This window comes from Talpa europaea, assembly GCF_964194135.1.
Source record: "Talpa europaea genome assembly, chromosome: 6".
Lineage (NCBI taxonomy): Eukaryota > Metazoa > Chordata > Mammalia > Eulipotyphla > Talpidae > Talpa > Talpa europaea.
Window position 1 is genome coordinate 105,317,602 of NC_140072.1, and position 22,449 is coordinate 105,340,050.

The 22,449-nt window shown below is 34.2% G+C and overlaps 1 protein-coding gene across 1 annotated transcript in view; it reads right to left on the reverse strand.

Moving 5' to 3' along the window:
- DIAPH3 (diaphanous related formin 3) overlaps positions 1 to 22,449 on the reverse strand; it is a gene marked incomplete at its 3' end in the record, with an annotated part of 318,599 nt that overhangs the window by 287,661 nt on the left and 8,489 nt on the right. The window contains exons 3-7 of the mRNA XM_084235758.1: positions 9,203 to 9,313; positions 8,786 to 8,922; positions 7,967 to 8,083; positions 3,969 to 4,087; positions 1,194 to 1,258 (exon numbers count right to left, since the gene is read on the reverse strand). Coding sequence (XP_084091884.1) covers positions 1,194 to 1,258; positions 3,969 to 4,087; positions 7,967 to 8,083; positions 8,786 to 8,922; positions 9,203 to 9,313 — 549 coding nt within the window. The remainder of the gene's footprint in view (positions 1 to 1,193; positions 1,259 to 3,968; positions 4,088 to 7,966; positions 8,084 to 8,785; positions 8,923 to 9,202; positions 9,314 to 22,449) is intronic.

Sequence of the window (22,449 nt, forward strand, 5' to 3'; positions counted from 1 at the left end):
ATCAACTTAACATTTATTTCACTAGACTAAGTCACTTCAGAACAACAGTATCATACTTATAGCTATAATCTCTAACCTGCAGCAAAAAGTGTGGGATATGATAACCTCTAAGTGGTGAATCTTAAGTCTTCTTAGGACATTTACAATGTTTCTCTATAAAATACTTCTAACTTATGAAAGTGTCTACCATTTGCAAATTATATCAGACAGTATTTAAAAATGTACAAGTCTTTCCAGATTCATTTAGATCCTAGATTCATTTAAATCCAGCAAAAATGTAGACTCTTTGACATGATCGTTAACACTTGGTAAATGTTTTTATAGAATATAGCCTATTATGATTAATGTGCAGGAGGTAAGAAATAAGTATTATTATTCCTCCAAAGTAAGAGACCAGTCCCCCACAAAAATCAGCCCTAAGAATTCAAACCAGAGCTATTGGTTAAAATGTGAAGAACAGCAACATAAATACAAAATCCATAGTCTAAAAGGTACAAATTAAATAGATATAAAAACGCTAAACACGACCTTAAAGAAGGGTGAAGGAATGGTTAGATGGTTAGAAATACTAGGCTGCCACAGATAAAACTGTTAGAAATGGATACTTGTGAACTATGAAAATGACTATTTTTATATAGTTCAACATGATTTAATGAAGCGTTTAATCAAAACAAAAACTTCACCTTTCCCTTGATTTTTAGATAATTTTTCAATCTTATAGGTCCAATCTGTATGATTTATAGAGAAATAATCCAATCTTACAATTCTGACACTCTATTTTGTCAGATCATTTATTCATTCACTTATTTAAAAATATTTATTTCAATTTTACACAGGCCAGGAACTGCTCCCATTGCAGGAATAGTGAATAAAGTAAATAAAAATTCATCATAAAGTTTACTCTAGAGAGAGAAGTAGAGAACACATTCATCTACACACATAAACTACTTGGCACATTGGGCTGAAGATAAATACAACAGAAGCAAAACAAATAAGGAGAGTCGAGACTGGGAACAGGGAGCTAACATTTTTAAATACTAAGTTCTGGGAAGTCCTCACTGAAGGATGGCATTGTGAAAATACCTGAAAACAGTAGAGAAGAAACAGGATAATAACAAGCAGAATCTCTGAGGAAGAATTATACTTGCACTGGTCCCCTATGTGGCACTGCAATGCTTGCCAATGTTACTTACTTTCTTGTAAAATTCTGATGCTTTACCTTCAAACTCTTCTAGTTTTGCTTGATCGATGCAAGTATCTAAAATTGTAATGACAGGAAAATTTATGTTGCAATATTACTTCATCAAGCTTGAAAATTTAGATAAAGAAAAACTATGATTGAAAAGAGGTACTAGAAATAAAATAAGCAACAAGGAGAAAATCATGTTGGAATGAAGGTTTTTCCTAAGCATGACAGGAAGAGAAAAGGAAAGGCAAACCCAACTATACTTTTAAGCTTCTTTGAGGAAAAAGTAGGAGGTAAATAAACTGTAATACAGAATACTCAAAAGTTTATCAATCCCTAACAGTTTAAAGGAAGAGATGATGACCAACACAAACTAGAAAAATGGGGAATAAGCACTGAACAGAAAACTAGGAATAACAAAATCAAAAATTGTCAAAAGTTTGTGAGTGGATACTTGTCATGATACAAAAATAAAAAAAAAATTTAATGACAAACAACAAAGATTAAATAATCTGTAATGCCAAGAGCTGGAGATAGTTTGGGAAAACTAATTCAACCACACATTAGTATAATTAGGAAATAAATACTACATTTAAAACATTATTTTTTTACCCAGCAATTCTATTTAAAGGACTTGACCTTTAAGCTAGAATAGTCATTAAAATATTGTTTCTTTTAGCAGTAAATGGAAAATAAATGCCCATTAATAATGGGTTGATTAAAAAGACTACAATACACAGCCACATGATCATATATAGGTAAGAGAAACAATTCACATAGATTTCCTTATGCTATATTTTATGACTTTCATAAATGAAATATATGAACATAGTTTTTTTTTTAAAAATCAAAAAACCATTCTGCTATACACCTTAAACATATGCAGCAATGTGTATCAATTATATCCCAATAAGACAGGAAAAATGAACTGTATTACAGAACCTACAAATGAAAAAAAATCATAAACCAAACAACTGTATCCAAAAGTAATCCCAACTCTTATATGAGATGTCATATTATTTTCTGTATTAACTTACTCTTACTCTGATGCCTGTTTTCCTAACTCTTAATGTATATATCATTACTTCTTGATTTGACTTTGAAGATATTAGAGATAACACCTACAATAAAAGTTGCAAACAATGTTCCCCATCTAATCCTAATTTTTAATAATTTTGTTTTCTACATTTCCTTGCTCTGAAGCACTCAGTACTTCAGATATTGTGGATAGTATCTCTTAATTTCCATCCTAATATGTGAAGTTATCTATTCCCTATACTTTCCAACATCTGTCTCCCCTACTGCCCAGCCTCACATCTTCTCTGTAATTACAATGTCATTCTTTTCTGTATGTAAGTCTTCTGCATTGTGTTTAAAAGTTTATTTAAAACTTTAAAAATTATTTTAACTATACAGATATTTCTCCCTTATACAGATTGGCTTCAAGATTATTTATCCTACTAACAATTCTATGTCAGAACCTCTTATGTAGTCAAGAAAACTGAGTTCCAAATGTCCAGGTAGAATGTATTTTATTTTCAGATACCATTTAAAATTATTCCATATTTTAGTTTTCCACATAAAGCACAATTTTCTTAATTTCTGTGTCCCTCCCACTTCAAGGAATTTCTAATTGCTTCTCTCTTATGGAGAGGAGCCAGTATTTCCTTTATGCCTAAAACTATCTAGATTCCTTACTATTTCTACATATTACATAACTTTCCCTAGACTCAGAAACTACAGGAAATAAAAACCTCAAACAAATAATGGGGTATATTCTTTTTTGATATTATACCAAAACTTGACATATAATTTCTTAAATATTTGTTACAATGTGCAATTACATATAGTAGCAGTGAGTATTTTGTACCCTACTGCTTCAAAATCCATCTATCTTGTACCTTTGCAGATTTTATAATATCAGCCACTGTTCATTTGGAAGAGTGGTTTACAAAGTTATGCAGATCCTTCTGCAACTGAGATATGCTGACATATCTCATCATATGATATCAAAATAATCATGCAGGTTAATAACATCACCTCTCCCACCCAAAAAAAAAAAAAAAAAGTTTTTGTATTGGGAAACTGTTCACAGTACTGTGAACACAAGCAAATTTTTACTTGAAAGTTCAATCATTACCATGTAAACAAATTCTATCTGTCATTTTCCTTGACGTTACAGGCATACTGCATTTTCAAGAAAGCATACGCAAAACACACTAGTCTGAGTGGCCACAGTTTGTATGGCAATCATTCTTTGGAATCAAATTTTTTTTTTGAAAAATTCAAACAATTACACAAATATTTCCTACACTAAACTTAGGTGTGGAGCAATAGTGTTTCATGTATACATCTCGTTTTGCCACAGGGACCATTAAAATAATGTGTATTCAGCCGTAGCTATTATATCAAAGTATCATTTTGACTTTTCTAGCAAAGAAAAGTTAAAAAAATGGCCATTTTTATTATTTTTTTATTTTACTGTAAGGAATACAATTACTACTAATAAAGTTTAGTCCCACTGCCATGATTCATGACAAAGCTTTCAAAGCTTTACCAACTACTGTTTTGTACCATCCATGTAAACATCAGCCAATGAAAAGGCAACTAAAGTCTTAGTATTGTAATGAAAACAGATTTGACTATTAGGACTCCCTGAAAGGATATCAAAGACCACAAATGAGTGTCTACAGGTCATACTATGAGAACCAATATTCTAGAGCTCACCCACAGAGTAAAGGACAATAAGATACTTTCATTTAAGTAATGTATAAATACTTACCAATAAATTGACCTAAATCTAAATCTAGTCTTTTCCGGTATGTGAAGTCTGGATCCGTCCCATCTCTATGCAGTACAATCTGAGATACACACTCATCAATTAATTTGAAGTACTGTTGCCTAAAACCAGAGAAAAGAATAAACATACACTCAATTTATAAATACAACTTCACATAAATACAAAACACTTGTTTGGTAAACTTGATTTCAAATTCAATAATGTACTATTAAAAGGTTTCAACAGATGATATAGAAATTTAACATGGGAGAGCAAATATAATTGCCATCCACTTTCCTCCTAATGATTTGAAGACATTTTATAATCTTTTAGCAAATATAGCATGCTTTAATGATATTCTTATCAAAACAGAACTCTGACTTCATAGTAGGCAATAAAAAATGAAAATATTAAAGTGGTATTTATTTAAAAGTAGCCCTTACTAGAAAACAAATGGCACCATACTAAGACAGCTATTATAAATTTATTTTGTGAACAACACAAACCAAACAAAAAATCTTTCCAAAAATTTTTTTCAGAAGGTTCTTAAAACCATACCATAAGCCTTTTAGACTATCCACAGAATCAAATTAAGCACTGATGCTTAAAATTATCTACAATAACAAGTATTTCTTATTAAAAAAGAAACTAGAAATATTTAATAATGTTTATTCCAAAATTAAAGTTTAAAATCACCAAAGAGGATTGGGTTAGGTTCAGTTCACCTATGTGTGTAATGAGCTCAAAGGAGGTGCTTAAAACTCCAGTAAACAAATATGAAATATCCAGAAATGTTTATAAACAAAACCAAACTGAAGTGATAGAGAGGATGGATACTATCCTATTGAGGTACAGTCCACCATCCCCAACTACTTCCCTCAATGGCTTTCACACACTTCTCTTCTACAAACCCTCTCATCATGGATGTATGGCCTCTCTAGTTCGCTTTGGATTTTCATCCCTATAAACTATGACTTATATTCCTTTACCTACTAACTTACATCTTCTAAGCCATCCATCACATTGAATAAAAATTGCTACAGTTTAACATTAGCAAAAAGACTAATGACTCTATCACTGAGTGAAAATTTTCAAGACACTGTTCTTGGGAAAAATCAAAACCAGAATATATTATTAAATTTTTCCTCAATTTTCTAAACACCTTTCAAAGAAATAATCTCCAATTCTCTACTATTTTAGCCATAATAACCACATTTACAGATAGGTACATAAACTGCACATACATTTACATCTGTCACATTAGAAAATTTAGTTGAAGCACTCCATTTCATTTTATTCATTCAATGTTATCCTAATATTGTTTTAATAATAAATGCTTTAAAATAACACTTCAATAAATGTATTCTTACTTCTACAACTTCCAATTATGACTATTTATAATGTAGCTGGAAGTGTACGAAAAACTTTCAGCAAGTAATTGTGTGCTTCTAGAGTCCAGAAATGTAAATTTGGAAAATAATCTGAGCAGTATTGGTGAGTTATTGAATACAACACAGGAATATGTGAATAACCTTAATTATGAAATGAACATAAATTGCCATTACTTCATTGTTGAAACATCTTTGTTGTAGGATACTTTGAAATCATGCTCACACTCTGCAGCATTTTTACCAAATACAAAGTCTCATGTACATTCAACTAACATAGTATTTTGCACATGGTAAATGATTATTTGTTACAAAATTGAAGTTTATCTTTTACTACACTGTCCAATTATCTAGTTGCATCTGACTTTTTTTGGGAGGTAGGGACTGCATTTGATATAAATTTTCCCATCAATCTCCACTTCAGTAAAATTTCCTTTTGTTTCAAATGTGGAAATGAGCAAAGACTAATTTTCTTATTGACTAGAGCTCTTATATGAGATTTTGCATTTTGCAATAAAACACAAGAAACTTAAATAAAAATCCTATCAAATTTTCTTTAAAACTTTCATTAAACACAAAATGTGCAGATATTGAAGACTTCTGAATGGTAAAATACAGATCCATCTGACAGTGAAACCAACACATGAATAGCAAAAGAACAAGTTTCCCAGGACTGACAGTATATTTTATATATATAAATAAAAAGTTGAATATTTTAAATTTATAATTATAAATTAAATTTATAAATTTATAAATATATAAATTAACACAATTGTGATTCAGTCTTTTAGTAATTGCATTCTATCTCTATAAAAAGTAACAATATTAATTATTATGAGGATACTGGAAGATGGGGTAAAATAAATGCAATCACCTTGATTATAGCAGTCATAGGAAAACAGAGCCTCATAGTAACCATGATTGGAACAAATTAACGGATTCAGGGATGAGGCTTTAAAAGCCAAGGAAGAAAAAAAAAAATAGATGAATATCAAATTAAAAATTTGATACTCAAAAGATTGACCAAAATACCTAATGTGTCACTGTCTCTTTCATGCCTCACAGTCTCTTTAGCAGTGCTTTAAAAAAAAATTGTATTATTTTTTCATAGTAGTAACGGTGCTTAACAACACTATATATAATTTAGTAGTCATTGATTCCACTAAAGGGAATTCTTGATTCCACTAAAGGGAATCATCTGATCATGGTCCAGGACAGTTGTGCTTTTAAATCATTTTTGAAGTTGGATATAACTGCATGCACTCTTGGGTCACAAAAGAAGAGATTAGAATCATAAGTAAGATATAACCCCTTTAGTACTATGTACACATTCCACTCTACAAAGCAAATTAGCAACAGTTTTGAATTCTTAGACATTTAAATAGCATCAAACAACCAGAGGTTGACAGAACAAACCATAAATAGGTCAAGAAATGGAAGGGTTATTTTACATTAAATGAAAGTTTACATTTTATTTTTAAGAAAATTTGTAGTATAGTATTATAATGAGCAGTGTACATGTGATACTTAAAAAACAATCAAAATATTAGTATTTTTAATCTAGCATTTATAGTGGTTAAATATTAAACTTTTATTTCCAATTAAACATTAGAAATGCAAAGTGCATCAAAACAGGTTACTAAACTCCTATTTTAGAGTACCAGTAGGATCCCCAAATTCTATAAAAGGAGGCATCAAGACACATGACCCATACTCATGCCAGGTAACATTTGACTTATTTTATTCCTCTAGTTAGGTACATCAAAAGCCCAAATTACCTGCCTCTGACATCATCCACAAGGCAAATTCTGAATGGGAAGTGTCTAACAAATCCTTCTACTTGAAAATAGAGGAAGAAAAGACAGTAGTAACCACAGTAATTGAAATGAAAGTTCAGAGAGGCTAAATTAATGGCTATAAAAATGGCTTTACATTGAAAGATCTTAACATCCCACATAAAACACAAGGAAAAGTGGAAAAGAGGAGATAGCACATTTATTGAAAACACATGTGCAAGATTATGTGGATAAGATTTTTTCCCATGTTATCATATTTCATCTTCATAACAACCTATCAAGGCAGGTGCTGGGAACCATAAAAGCTACATACAGATATCGTACAAGATTGTATCAACAATTTCTTGAGCTTGATATGACTAGGGTACAAGCAAACTTAAAAAATAATTTGCCTAGCTTTCTGACATATTAGCAACATTAAACACAACTAGTATTAGGAGCTTTCTAACTATTTAAACACTAATAAAGCAAGCTTTAGTATCCTTCATGTAATTTATAAAAGGAAATTTACATCATTGTTTCTGCCTAAGGAGTAACCAGAAAATATTATTCATCACCTGATATACTAGTAATTTGTTACTAGTTTGCATTTTTATTCGGATGAAAAGTTGTAACCAGAATCCACTGGAGCTTAAAAAGAAATAGTAGTATCATTTAATCATAATCTATCTACATAGATGCCCAGAGGAAACACATTCAATGAAACAATATTTTGAAAGAAATAAAAGTCGTATAATTATTTGTTGCCCAAATCAGATAATTTCCATGATAGAATTAGCAAAAAATAAATAAATATTAGAAAATAACTACCTCTTACCTGATAAAATAATCATCTCGAATCAACAAAAGGTGCTGAAGAATAGAAATAAAATATCTCTCTGCTCCAGTTTCTTTAACTCTGTTCCACAGAATATTGTAAACATCAGATGCTTCAGTAAATTTATTAAGGAATATGTGATTTATTTATCCTCTACACCAAAGAACTGCAAATAATATGAAATAAATTTCACTCAGTAAGGTTTCAGAAAATTATCATGTGTCTTACTCTAAGAGAGGCATCATGGATACTTAGCAAGTGATAAAACGCAGGTAGTTAGGATTGAGAGCAGATGGAAAACTGTGTGCAAATGAGGACTTGACCTAACACTCTGTGGCTTCTCCTCTACCATCTCCTCCTATGGTATTAGGTTCCGGGGGCAACTGACCAAGAGAACTGGTGCCAGGAATTCTCTCCGAGGAAGAAGCCCTGGGAAAGGAAACTGGCGGAGCTCCATGAAAACACAAACATTTACAAATCCAGAGAATTACCACAGGCAATTAAGTGTATGCACCCCCAGTACTGGGCAGTGCTAAGGTTACTCTTATTACTTATGCTGGAAAGTTAATAGTGAGGGTGGTGCCAAACATACATATACATAAGAGGCCTATCCAAAAGAATTGATTCATAGAATATCCATTTATCTACACGCTTAGTCATAAAAACACACATTAAGCTAGTATTTTTATATGAACACACTTTTCTTTAATAAGGACTTGATTTTATATTCTTTATATAGAAATAATTTCAGAAGTTTAATATTGTGGGGAGAGATTGGTTGATAGGAATTTGGCAGTAATTTCATGCATTTGAATATACTTCAAAACAAAAGGATATTCAAGTTCAGCTCTAATATCCTCAAGGCGATGGGAGAATTCGATCAAATCTTCTTCCTTATGCTCATCAAAAACTTTAAGTTGGATGTCCAAGCCATCATTCTTAACATGTCTTAAGTTCTAGAGATATTAAATAGAAACTAGGATGAATCATTTTGTTTTGAACAGTGAAAAAAAGAATGAAAAGTATAAACAATAAACCAACCTTTTAACAGATTTCTAGCATTAAAAATTGAAAGTGTCAAATAATACTCAAATCTGACTTGTATTTCAAAACCAGATTTTTATTCTCAAGTTTTATTTCCCCCCAAACTATTCTTGAAGGTAATTTATCTAAATTTCCCCCTACTCAAGTACTCCTCTAATTTAAATATTAATGAGGAGACTGCAGGGCACTTACCTGCAAGATCTCTTTCAATCCACAACGCATAAATTCATTTCTGATGTGAAGCCTGAAGTCCAAATCATCAGGAGAAGTAACAAGGGCATTGATGAGCTGCATACACGCTACCTACAACAGATTACACAGCAAGACTCAGACTTGGTTTCCGACATTAAAGAAAGAATACTTTTAGTGTCAAATATCTTCCTTCACTGGAGAGTCTATTAAAATAATTTGTATGTAAAATATTTTAATCAATTATAAATTATACAAAAAATATACATTCAGTGGAGTTTTCATTTTTTTCTATTTTGGGGATTTTGAGGGAGATAAGAGAGCTGCATTAGGCACTTTAGTGTTTCATAAAAAAATTCACTAATCGAAAGTTCCTTTTTTGCCCCAAAACAGTCTTCCATATACAAATAACATAAGCTGAACACATCATGAATAAAATATTAAATCTGTGGGTCCATATTGGAAGAAAAGCACAGACCTAAAACAGAATAAAATGATTTTCTATTTATCAAAAGACGCCCAAAGTCAGAATGATTTCAAGGTCAATAAAAGCACTGATCTGGGTAATGGGATTGTGGTAACCAGTAACTGAACAATGCACAATTAATACTGCAAAATTTATCAAATAGTTTTATACATTAGCAAAATTCAATATTAGTGCATGATATGTTAATTAATAAGACATAAAAATATAAGACACAAAGAATATAGCTTAACCAGATCCTTTAGTACATACCCAAAATTATATAAATTAAAAATCACTATTTACTTTTAACCTTTCTATTTTTTTAATCATTGGCTGAAACATCATATAAACACCAAAGAATGGAAGTAAATAAGACTGTATCTAGAAAAGCAAAGTATCTTTATTTCTGTTAATGATGTTATTTTTCTAAGTCTACATTCTACTAAAATCTAGCAAGAAAGACAGGTCTACTGATCAATATGTTTAACCTCATGCTGTTCCCTAAATTGTCCTTTCTCCATCCCTTAAGGCAAGGTTTATATGAATTTAAAATGCCTTTTTTGGATTAAGATATCAACAGGGGTCTCAGTTACTGCTGGTTGAAATATATCATAATTGTTGTATTTGATGTCTAAACACTAAAATCTGACCATAGCATGCCACTACTGTCAAAACTTAAGATTGCTTAAAGTGGGGGTAAAAAATGTGCCAGAATAGAAGAAAGGGAAACATTTTTTAACAAAAAAGAGAAAACTTAAAACCGATTCGACTTTTCCAGTGCACATTCACTCAGCTGTAACCAGTTCATGTCAAAAAGTCAAGTTTAAAATGCTTTCTTTCCACTCCCTTGCCAACCATTACCTAAGTACTCACAAATGTTTTTTTTCAGCAATACCATGTAATTTTAAAAAATCTCAAAGAGCCTATAAATGATCTTTCTTAACACTGAGAGAAGTTAAATCAGTCTCAGTCTGGAAAAGATGGCAAAGGTTTCTGGAAATGATGCAAATTATAGTCAACTCAAAAAAAAAAAAGCAAAAATAAACAACATAAAGCTTAGCAGCAAATATCACCTGAATGAAAATATGTGTAAAATATGTGTAAGATATGTGTAAAACATAGCAACATGAAATTAAGGACAAGAGAAAAGGACAATCCAAATTATTTCCAAGGAACATTCTAAAAGGCAACTCTTCGTATGAGGAAAAACAGGAAACTGATTTAGGTTGAAATCATGAATTTCAGTTAATTCTATAAAATACCTTCCCAATTCTACTGGTAACTAGCCATTATTACTGCCTATAACCACTTTTTTTTTAAAGATTTATTTATTTATTTATTTGTTTGTTTGTTTGTTTGTTTATTTATTTATTTATTTATTTATTTATTTATTTGCACAGGCACTGGGTACAGTCAGAAGTGAGGGAGGGTGAAAGAATTCACCAGAGCCAGAGCGGGGAGCAAAACAGGCAGAAGGACAGAAGTACACTGCTGAGGGGAGCAGTGGGTGGCAGGAGAGGTCTGCGCGCCATGTGGGACCCTTGCTTGGCTGCCGGGCATCGAACCGGCGCTGCAGAGGATGCGGGCAGCTTCGCAACCCAGTGCTCAACCGCTGCGCCACCAGGGAGGCCCTGCCTATAATCACTTTTTAATGAACTAATTTTATGCAAAGATAGTCCTATGTATAGATATATAAGAGAAAGAAAAGTGTATTGTTTCCTTATGGGTAAAAATTCCATAGTCAAGGTTAAGAAGTTTTTAACACAGAGATTTTTAACACAAAGTTCAAAGTTTTTGAGTTTTTAATACAAGGTTCAAAGTTTTTAACACAGATACTGAGATATATGCAGACCTGTTTTATAACAGGTCACGCTAATATAGCACATCAGCAGATCTGGATGCCAACATGGTATCTATGCCATATAAATCTCATTTCCTAGAGACACAAAATAAGGACCTGGAAGACATGCTACATACCCAAATGAAGGAAATATGAACTGATTAAAAATATACTATGTGCTACAAGAGATATTCAATATATACTAGGAAGGTGGAAACAATAAATAAAAACAAGGGCAGCTAAGTAACAGAACTGACTCCTAAGGATTAACAGGAAAACAAACTGAGGTAAAGGAGGGTTAGGATGTTCAAAGCAGAATTGAAATATTCAAAGACCTGGGCCCTTTTGTTGACTGACCAGATGCTCCGACTTTCTAAGGAGTTTGTGAGGGTATGAACTGGGAGAACAGAAAATGGAAGCAATAGAGGTGAGGTTGGGTCAGATGAAGCACAGCTCTGTGTGCCAAGTCATAAAATTCAGATTTTACTGGTAATGGAGAAGAACAAAGGATTTGCTATGGAGGTAAGGCAACAATAGAGGCAATATATACAAAAGAAATTGTAGAAGTAACTCTGGTAAGCAATGAGGAAGATGTGGACATTTGAAAAGATAAACAAGGAAAATCTGACAAAAGTCTTATGGTAGCAGTAGAAAAGAATTTAGGGGAGTCTTTTGTTGTTGAATCAGAAAGGTGGCAGTGTCATTAACAAATATAAAATGCTAGGAGAGAAAGAACTTTAAAGAATATGGAAGTCCAGCTTTTAAAATTCAAAGAAGGGAGTCGGAGGCAACTACTGCTGCTGGGGGAAGCACAGTGCTGGTAAGTGATACACAGTGTGTTACTTAGAGAAAAGAAAAAATTCAGTGAGATGGTGACCATGAATGAAAGCAGTGACTGAGGAGATTGTACCACCAATTATACTGCAGTTTGAGAGCAAAACGTCAAAGTCTGATAGAATAAGAAGATGGTATAAAAGGAAGTTCCAAGGAGGATAATCTAAAAGCAGTCTAGAGCTGCACTGGAACCACAGGGTCCCATGACTTGGGACAAAACTAGATCAACTTGTGGAAATTGGCCCAAATTTGTGCTAATAGTGCCCAAAAAGAATAATGAGGAAATATAACTAAATCCAACCTCATACAACAAAAAAGGCGAGTGCTGAGCAACACCCAGAGACATTGGCCAGGTCAGAACCTGCCAAACAAACCTCAGAGCTATAATCCCATGTTTTGCTGGTGGCTCTAGGGGGAGAGAGTGAGTAGTATGGGGGCACACCATTGATTTAGATGAGATACATGAATAGGAGCTGGGACATGCCAGGTAGAAAGGGTCCCTGGTGAAGACAAGAGAGCCCTGGAATGCACTCCCTACCATACACACCATTAAGACTGGTGTTGACACTGTGAAGCACAGTGACAGTGAGGAGACTGCAGAAAAGTAGGTCTGGAAACCCACAAAGGAGTGGTATATCAGCAGAGCCACAAATACAAGCTACTGGACCTCTACTATATCCTCTCCCACCCCATTTCAGCAACTGTTCATCTGTTTTCCATGACATACAGCGTACAGAAACACCTGTCAGGGAAGTTTTTTTTAAAGGCACAGTGTCATCTGCTGGACAGGTGGAAGTAATGCATACTCCAAATACTCCAAAAAACACAGCAAAAGAGAAAGCTACAAAACGTGCATACAAGAAAATACAACACATGACACACTGAATCCTTCTTAAGGAAATATGTCACCAAAAAGAGAAAAACTCTCCCAAGCACAACCACAAAGACATGGATGATTATTTCTCTGTCAGATATAGAGTTCAAAATTATCATGATAAATTCAAATAAGCGGAAAAAAATAAAGTCTGATGAAAGATATACATGAACACTCAGAAAAACAAATGAATGTGCTAGAAATAAAATTAATTAACAGGAGATTGAACTTGAAGCTTTAAATAAGAAAATAAATTTGGATGCAATTTCAACAGAGGAGATCAAAACTTTTGGAAACTTATGGAAGTAGAATAAACCAAATGGAGGAGCCTCCCTGGTGGCACAAGAGGTTAAGATGCAGCCTATGAAGCATCCACAGCCAGGAAGCTACTCACATGGCACAGCAGACCTCTCCTGACTCACCTGCTGCTCCCCTCAGCAGTGTACTTCAGTCAATCTACCTGTTCTGTTCCCCACTCTATCTCTGATGAATCCTCTCATCCCCCACACCTCTGGCCTGTACCCTAGTTGTTATATGCATAAATGTATCTTTTAAAAAAATTTAAAAAAAGAACACACCAAATGGATTATCAAATCAGTGACCTCAAAAACATCAATGCACAAAGAATCAAGGTGAAGAAGAGAATTATAAAGAAACATTGAGAATATTTGACTCTACTAGGAAAGTCAATACAAGAATAATGACTACCTCAAATAGAAAAGAGGAAGGAAATAGAATTTATTCAAAGAAATAATTGAGGATAACTTCCCAAAGCTGGGAAGGAACTAAATACATAAGTCCATGAAGTTAAAAGAAAGCCTGGTTACCTAAATAAAAGAAAACCTATACCAAGACATGTAGTCATGAATCTTCCAAAAGTTCAACACAAAGAATATGGAAGGTGGCCAGGGAGGGGTTCGAAAGATAACCTATAAATGTACCCACATAAGAATAACATCATACTTCTCTGTGAAAAAACTACCGGAAAGAGAAAATACAATGACGTAATCAAAATAGGTAAAGATAAAAACTGCCTGTCGAAAATACTATATCCTGCAAGAATCTCTTTCAGATATGAGGAGAAATAAAGATCTTCTCAAACAAACAGAAGCTGAAGGGGTTTGCAGACACTAGACACCTACTCTAAAAGAAATATTGTAAGAAACACTCCTTAAATGTAAGAATATGCACACGTGTGTGCGCACAAACACACTCAACATGAACAAGGAACAAGAACCAGAAAACTATTAAAAGTGGCAACAGTCAACCTTCACATATAGGATATCCATCTAAATATAAATGGATTCAACCTATCTATCAAATGGCACAGAATGGCTGAGTGGATTAAAAACAAAATCTGACTTTCTGCTATCTCCAAGAAACAAATCTAAGATCCAAAATAAACACTGGCTCCAAGTAAAGGTCAAAAACAATCCTACAACATACAGGAAAGGACACTTAATGATTCTGAGAACAATACTTCAGGAAGGTAAAATACTTATCAATATATATTAGTCAAATTAAGGAGCATCAAAATACATAAAGCAATAATTATCAAATAAGAAAACAGACATTGGTGGTTTATCCTTATGTGGGTACATTTATAGGTTATCTGTCCACCCTCTCTGGCCACCCCATATTCACCAAAGGACAAATCAAACAGACAGAAAATAAACAAGGACAAAATAGCCTCCAACTTAAATCATGTGGGCTTAAGAACATTTATGGGCAACACACCCAAAAGTTGTGCACATAAGACATTCTCCAGGACAGACCACATAACAGGTCACAAAAAACAATAAATTCATAAAGTTTGAAAGCATATCAAGCATCTTCTTTGATCACAATGGTATAAAACTAGAAAATAACCACAGAAAGAAAAGAGGAAACATCTAATATGCAGAGACTGAACAACATATAACTGAATGACTACTAGGTTAATAAGAAAATCAAAGAAGAAATTATGAAATGCCAAAAAAAAAAAAAAAAGGCAAGAAAATGAGCACACAATCTCCCAGAACTTATAGGAGGGAGGGAGGGAGAGAGAAGGGGGGGGGGGGAGAGGAGGAGAGAGAGGGAGGGGGAGAGAGAGAGAGAGAGAGAGAGAGAGAGAGAGAGAGAGAGAGAGAGTAAATACAGGCACACAAGGAGAAACAAGACTTCAACTAATCTTATCCTCCACCTTCCACCTTAAAAGAACAACAGAGGGCCTCCCCTGGTGGCACAGCTGTTGAGCACTGGGTTGGGAAGCCGCCCGCAGCCTCTGCAGCGCCCCATTTGATCCCTGGCCATGGAGTGAGGGTCCCATATGGCGTGCAGACCTCTCCTGCAGCCCACTGCTCCCCTCAGCAGTGTATTTCGTTGGTCTGCCTGTTCTGTTCCCGGCTCTGGCTCTGGTGAATTCTTTCACCCTCCCACGCTTCTGACTGTGCCCAGTGCTTGTATAAATAAATAAAAATAAATAAATTTAAAAAAAAAACCAACAGAGATTGAAATAAACAACAAAAGCCAGTAGAAGGGAGGAAATAAAAAAACAATAGCATGTAATAACCAAGTTTTTAGATGCAGTCATAAGGAATAGGGGAAAAAAAGAGGAGTTTGGAGAATATCGAGTATAGGTTTTGATTTGTAGGTTGGAGAAATAAAAGTAAAATAAAAAGTTATCAATGAGGTAGAAGAAAAACAGGGAAATTATGGACTTCTAGAAGGGACAAAGGGTCTCAACAGGGAAAACAATCTGTGTCAAATGCTCCAACAGGTCAACTAAGGTCAGGAGTAACCAATTAACCTCCATTCAGTAAATTGGTCACTCAACAAGAACAGTTTTGAGAAAGAAGTTGTCTCACATAGAAAAGCATTTACCTTCTCTCAATACTATATGCAACCCATAAACAAAAGTTTCCAATTAAAATTGGCTCTAAAATATTCTCCTTCCTCCAAATACACAGGATAGTTTAGAAATACTACTTCTTATTACCTCTGGTTTAGAGAAACCTATGTAAGTCAGATCTTTAGAGTTGTTAGACCAAGAACACAATTCTACTAATTCTGAAAGCAAACACTGTAAATTAATTTTGTTATTTTTGTACCAGATACCAAAGAAAGCAGCATTATATGAGAGAAGTTATTTTAAGAAAACTTATGGTTGAAGAGGTGTGTGTATGCATATACACATGTCTCTATCTGGGATGTAGGATAGTTGAGGGCAAGACCAGATTGATGAGGCACTACAAGCATTGACCAGGAAAGGTTCAGTCAAATAGCAAGAAAATGAGCAGTAAATAATTACAAGGAGTGAGACAAGTGTTAGCAATGTCACAGATGATAAAGACACCTAAAGGAACAATAAAGTAAATAAACAGAAATCTCAAAGATCTTTATTTAATATGAGGGACAGAGCTTGTTAAAGGCATATAAAAACAAGCCAAATAATCGAAGGAAAATCATTAAAAGTAGAAAGAGGTTAACAGCAAGATAGGGGAACAAGTTAGAATTTATAGCACTTAATAGCAAAGTAGCTTTCTGCCCTTGAAAATAAAGTGAGAGGGCCTCCCCAGTGGTGCAGCGGTTGAGCGCTGGGTTGCGAAGCTGCCCAAAGCCTCTGCGGCGCCGGTTCAATCCCCGGCTGCTCCCTGGCCACCGGAGGAGGGTCCAGCATGGCACGCAGACCTCTCCTGCCGCCCGCTGCCCGCTGCTCCCCTCAGCAGTGTACTTCGGTCCTTCTGCCTGCTCTGCTCCCTGCTCTGGTGAATTCTCTCACCCTCTCGCGCTTCTGACTGTACACAGTGCTCGTATAAATAAATAAATTAATTTAAAAAAAAAAAGAAAAGAGAGATTTCCTCTTATGTAAATATATGTAAGCTAAACTTCCTCTAGAATACTATACAAGTTACTGCTATCTACCACTATGCTTACCACAAATATGAGAAATGAACATTTTATCCATTTTTAACCTTACCTCTGATGCTTTTGGACAAACTAGCACTAAATTCGAGTACACTAACACATGATGCCTGACTTGTGCAATTTTTTCACAAGTCGTCATAACACACACTTTCTTCATGATATGCTAAGGAAACTGAGATGATATTTAATGACCAGCAAAAGAAGAATTCTTTAAGAAATCACCCTGCAGTTAACATGTTTGCCCTGCTAAGTAGAGGTGTCTACAAATTATATGATGGCTATATACAAAACTTACCAGCTTCAGTCACTAAATTCTTACTACAAACAAGTACCAGTAAAGGACTTAAATAAAAATTCTATCTGAATCTGTGACTACTTATTATCTGAACCTGGAAGATACATATTACTCTGCTATTCATCTTCCCTACCCCATAGCAGAAATTATGTCTTTCTTTACACAATCAAATTTCACATTTATCAAGTTAAAATGAGTACATGATGCTTACTGAGAAATATTTTGCCTCAAGTGCAAAGAAACTCCAAAGAATTTGAAATTCACATGTATTAATTCAAAATAAAAACTGAACATTTTATTACGTAGATAAACATAGAAATAAAGTATATCAGCAAATGTAAAGTTCTGTAATTTTATTTATACTTTCATTTAAATGTTCTGCAAATGATATAGTAAGAAAGTAAGTCACAACTTGAGGTAAGTACACATATAACATACAGATTCAAGAAATAAATTGCAGGATTCATGAGGCTATAATTTACATGAACAGGAAAACTGAAAAACAAACTTGGATCTTAAAATATTTATTCAGACATTTCCTCTGAGACATCATTAATTTCCTCTATATCCTCCCATGTATTTTGTTGAAACTGCTAATACTGCAATTTTTATATAAAACATAAGCTAACTTGTAATTCCTGAGTAAAAGCTTCTTCAGGGCAGGAGTATATTTCATTCATCTTTGTAGGTCTAATATGTAGCATAACCAAGTATACAGCAGTCAATGAATAACTAACTGGTTAATTATGAACTTTGCAGTTATCTTTGGGACAACAGCTAAGCTTATCTTTCTGGTGATCTGCAGCATGACTCAGAAAATGTATTAAGGAGACGGAAAACTGTCAGTAAATTCTAAACAAAAATGTTAGTCACTAACTTCTAACTTGTTTGTTCCATATGACAATGAGTTTAAATAGAACCTTATTTTATTTGTTTCTTTAATGTTTATCATTATTTACCAATCCATTTAGTAAGTTTAATGGTGAGATACATGGTGACATGTAAATCCTACTAATGCAAACCTCAATAAAGATGATAACCAGAGATGAATCAAAACAAATTGATCTATGCATCCTTCTGAAATGTTTCAACAATGATCCTAAAAATAAATAACTTTATTCTGTACCCTTCACTTGGTCCTTTGTTACATGTAAGAATATTTATGTTAAATTGAAAATAATATTAATTAACAGTATTTCTATTGGCAGTGGGGGTAAATACTCAAAAAGAAATAGGAAATCGAGCTATAGCTATTCAGTATAGAAAGGCATTTATTTGTTGTATGATAAAATTAATATTGGGTGAATTTTAAGTATATGAAATTTAAGAGAACAAAAACAAACAGAAGTAAATTAATTAGGCTAAATTTAGAAGACATTTTAATCTATAGTTTGTTCCACGCAACTATCCAATGTTTTATTTGATTACTATTCAATGGCAAATTTCAAAGTACAGTAATTACAAAACAAACAAGGGTGATTTTCCTATTCTATTCTTCATACCTTAATAATCTAAACTAATGATTCTAAATGGGAATTTTTCAATATCTTTAAATTTAAAAATATCAGGTTTTGTCCTGTTTTCTAAAATGTGGGAAAATGAGATCCAATCAAGTTGGGATCCAATTAAATATTCAAAGGCCTACTGTATAAACGAACTCAATGAAATATGGAAACTAAAGAGATAATTTTCAAAGAAAAAATGCCATTCTTTTAGCAACTATGAGAACGTAGCTTTCAACCTTTGATTAATGGCAGCATAAACAACCAATAGTATAAATTGCTGCCCCCCTGAAATTCATCACAACATTTATGTTGAAGCCACAATTCCCATTGTCTAGTTAATGTCTTAACAAAGTAGAATACTAAAATCATAGTACATTTCTAGGGGGAATGTTGTGGAAAACAGTATGGAGGTTCCTCAAAATATTAAAAATAGATCTACCTTAAGGTCTACCAATTGCATTCCTAGGTATCTACCCAAAAAATTCAAAATCACTAATTCAACAGGATATATGCATTCCTATGTTCATTGCTACACTATTCACAATAGCCAAGATATGGAAACAACTTAAACACTTATTGAAGAGGAGAGGGTTAAGAAGATGTGGTATATATATATACATGCAATGTAATATCATTCAGCTATTAGAAAAAGATGAACTCTGGCCATTTCTAAGAACATAATGGAATAGGAGGAGATAATGGTGAATGAAATAAGCCAAATGGACAAAGTCAAATACCAGGTAGTTTCATTCATATGTGGAATATAAAGAGAAAAAAGAAAGGGAACCACAAAACCAGACTAAAGCAAACCCAACAAATACCACTGCAGAATTGAGGCTGCAAGAAGGAGTGAGGGCAAGGGTAGAACAAAGGAGTGAAGGAGCCCAATGGCCAAAGGTAAAGGACTATGGGTGAAGTGGGGGTGGTGTGATAACGTACCTGAGGAGGTGTGAACTTATTCCCCCATATTATGTAAAATGTTGTAAGCTATTGTCATGTCAAAAAAAAAAAAAAAAAAGAAAAAGAAAAACACAAATCGGGTCTCCCTGATGGCAGAAGGGGTTATGTCTCAGCACTATGAAGCTATCTGTAGCCACTGCAGCACAAGTTCAATCCCTGGCCAGGGAGCTAACCCACACAGTGCAGCAGACCTCTCCTGTCTTGCCCAATGCTCCCCTCAGCAATGTATTTCAATAGATCTGCCCCCCCCCAACTCTGTCTCTGGTGAATCCTCTCACCTCCCCCCCACACCTCTGTATGTTATAAAGAAATCTTTTTTAAAAATCCATTATTAAAAATAAATACTAAAAGAGGCCTGATTCTGGGACACTGGGACTCTGATTTGAGAATTTTCCAACCACTCTGTCAAGTTAGCCCGAAACTATATGTCAGCCTAACACATTTCCAGGCAAATTTTCTTCATTCCGTCTCTCCTTCACTTGGTGTCAGACGTACATTGAGCTTGACATCTCCCAGTCTTTTCCCCAACCCTCTCTCCAGGTTCGCTCCTGGGCATTTACCCTAGAACCTTTCATATGTAACTTCTAGCTTCTCAAGACACAGATTAATATCACCTTGTTTTACAAAGCAAGTTTCAGCAAGATTATAATTTTCAAACTGGCTGATTCTTAGGTACTATAAATGAAACTTCATATTTAATAGAATGCTTTCATTAGGTCTATATGTGACCATCTTCTCTGCATTTTTATATGTAACCATGAACTACTTATTAAGACCATGTCCATGCACATATCTGAATATGTTTGGAATCCAATTTTCTAAGATTTATTTAATTTATACAAGCACTGGGTACAGTAAGAAGCAAGGGAGGGTGAGAGAATTTACCAGAGCCAGAACGGACAGCAGAGCAGGCAGAATGACAAAGTATACTGCTGAGGGGAGCAGCGGGTGGCAGGAGAGGTCTGCGCGCCATGTGGGACCCTCGCCCGGTGGCTGGGGATTGAACTGACGCTGCAGAGGCTGTGGGCAGCTTTGCAACCTGGAGCTCAACCGCTGCACCACTGGGGAGGACCTAGAATCCAATTTTCTCCTAAAATAACTTCCATAGATACCAGAGGCTTGGATTGTGCTTCTTTGGAAAATATATTTCACAACAGAAAAATAATCCAAAATAATCCTAGAAGGACATACCAGTATACCTGTTGACTGAATCCTTGAAAGATATATCTACCACCCCTGTGCAGTTTTATCAACATTATCACTAAATATTAAGAAATACAAAGATATGGTGATTGCACAATGTGAATGTACTTATGTCACTAAATTATAAAATTAAAGATAGTTGAAATGGTAATTTTTTGTTATGTGTATATTAACACACAAAGGCAAAAAAAAGTTTAAAGAAAGCAATGGCTATGCATTTCAATTATGAATAAAGAAAGTATAAGACTTGAATGATTTTTACCAGGTAATGGGGGGGTGGCAGGGAAGATGATCCACAGAAGCACAATATAAATCTAGTTAATTATCAGTATATAGAGTACATTATATTCAACTTAAAGAAACCAAGGGGAAATTAAAGAATTAAAGTATATTTTACATGATCAAGCTCAGAAACTAAACTTGCTACCAGTTCATATAATGCATCAATAACAGAAGAGTAAATTACCCCCCTCACAAGCTTCCCTACCTCTGCCTCATTCACATTTGTTCCGTGACACAATTTTGTGTCATGTGTTCATGCTTTCTGACACCTAAATCAATGAAGGTTTCATTCCATTCAATCCATATCAAGGTAAAAATGAACGAAGATCAAATCAGGAGCATCCGATTGAAGGAAAAGAAGGTGATCAGAGAAAGTTTAGTGGTCTGCTCTCTGATGCAACACAGTTCTCTCTGGTCTAAATTTCTTCATGAACTGCAGGTGGAGGCACTGATGACTTCTAATTTGCATGTTCTTTTCACAGATGTCTGTATAGCAAGCAACCTTGGAAGATAGAGTAAATCCTCGAGAACAAAGGGCAGGCATGTTTTGTCTTCAATATACTAAAGATAATGTCCTTTTTGGAGCAAAGAGTAAAAATATTTCCAGCTCATTTTAAAATATTGGGATTCTTTAAGCTCAAAGCCCCTCTCTGATAGCACAGACATTTCCTACAAAACAAGGATTGCCACAATCATACTTGAACTGAAAATCCTCAAGTTTATCCACCAGCTGAGAGGTAACATTGAAGGTACTGTCACTGGGAGCCCCAGCTGAGTATGCCAACAACTATAAACACTTTTCTTCTAGAAGCACCACATGTACCATCATGACTGGATATATCTTTTGAGGAAGCCATGCATTAACTTGACTCTCCAGGAACACCTTGCTAACACCTTAGAGGTGGATATAAGAGATATTCAAATGTTTTCTAAGAGATGTTCAAGGATTTAAGGAAACATTACCAGCACACATCATGAGGCCCTCAGAGAAATCTGGAGATCTCTCCAAACTGAGTAATCTCTGGTTATTCTTGGGGAGCTTCCTAGAGGGAAAAGTGATCACTATGGCACAGGGCTGGGAAGTG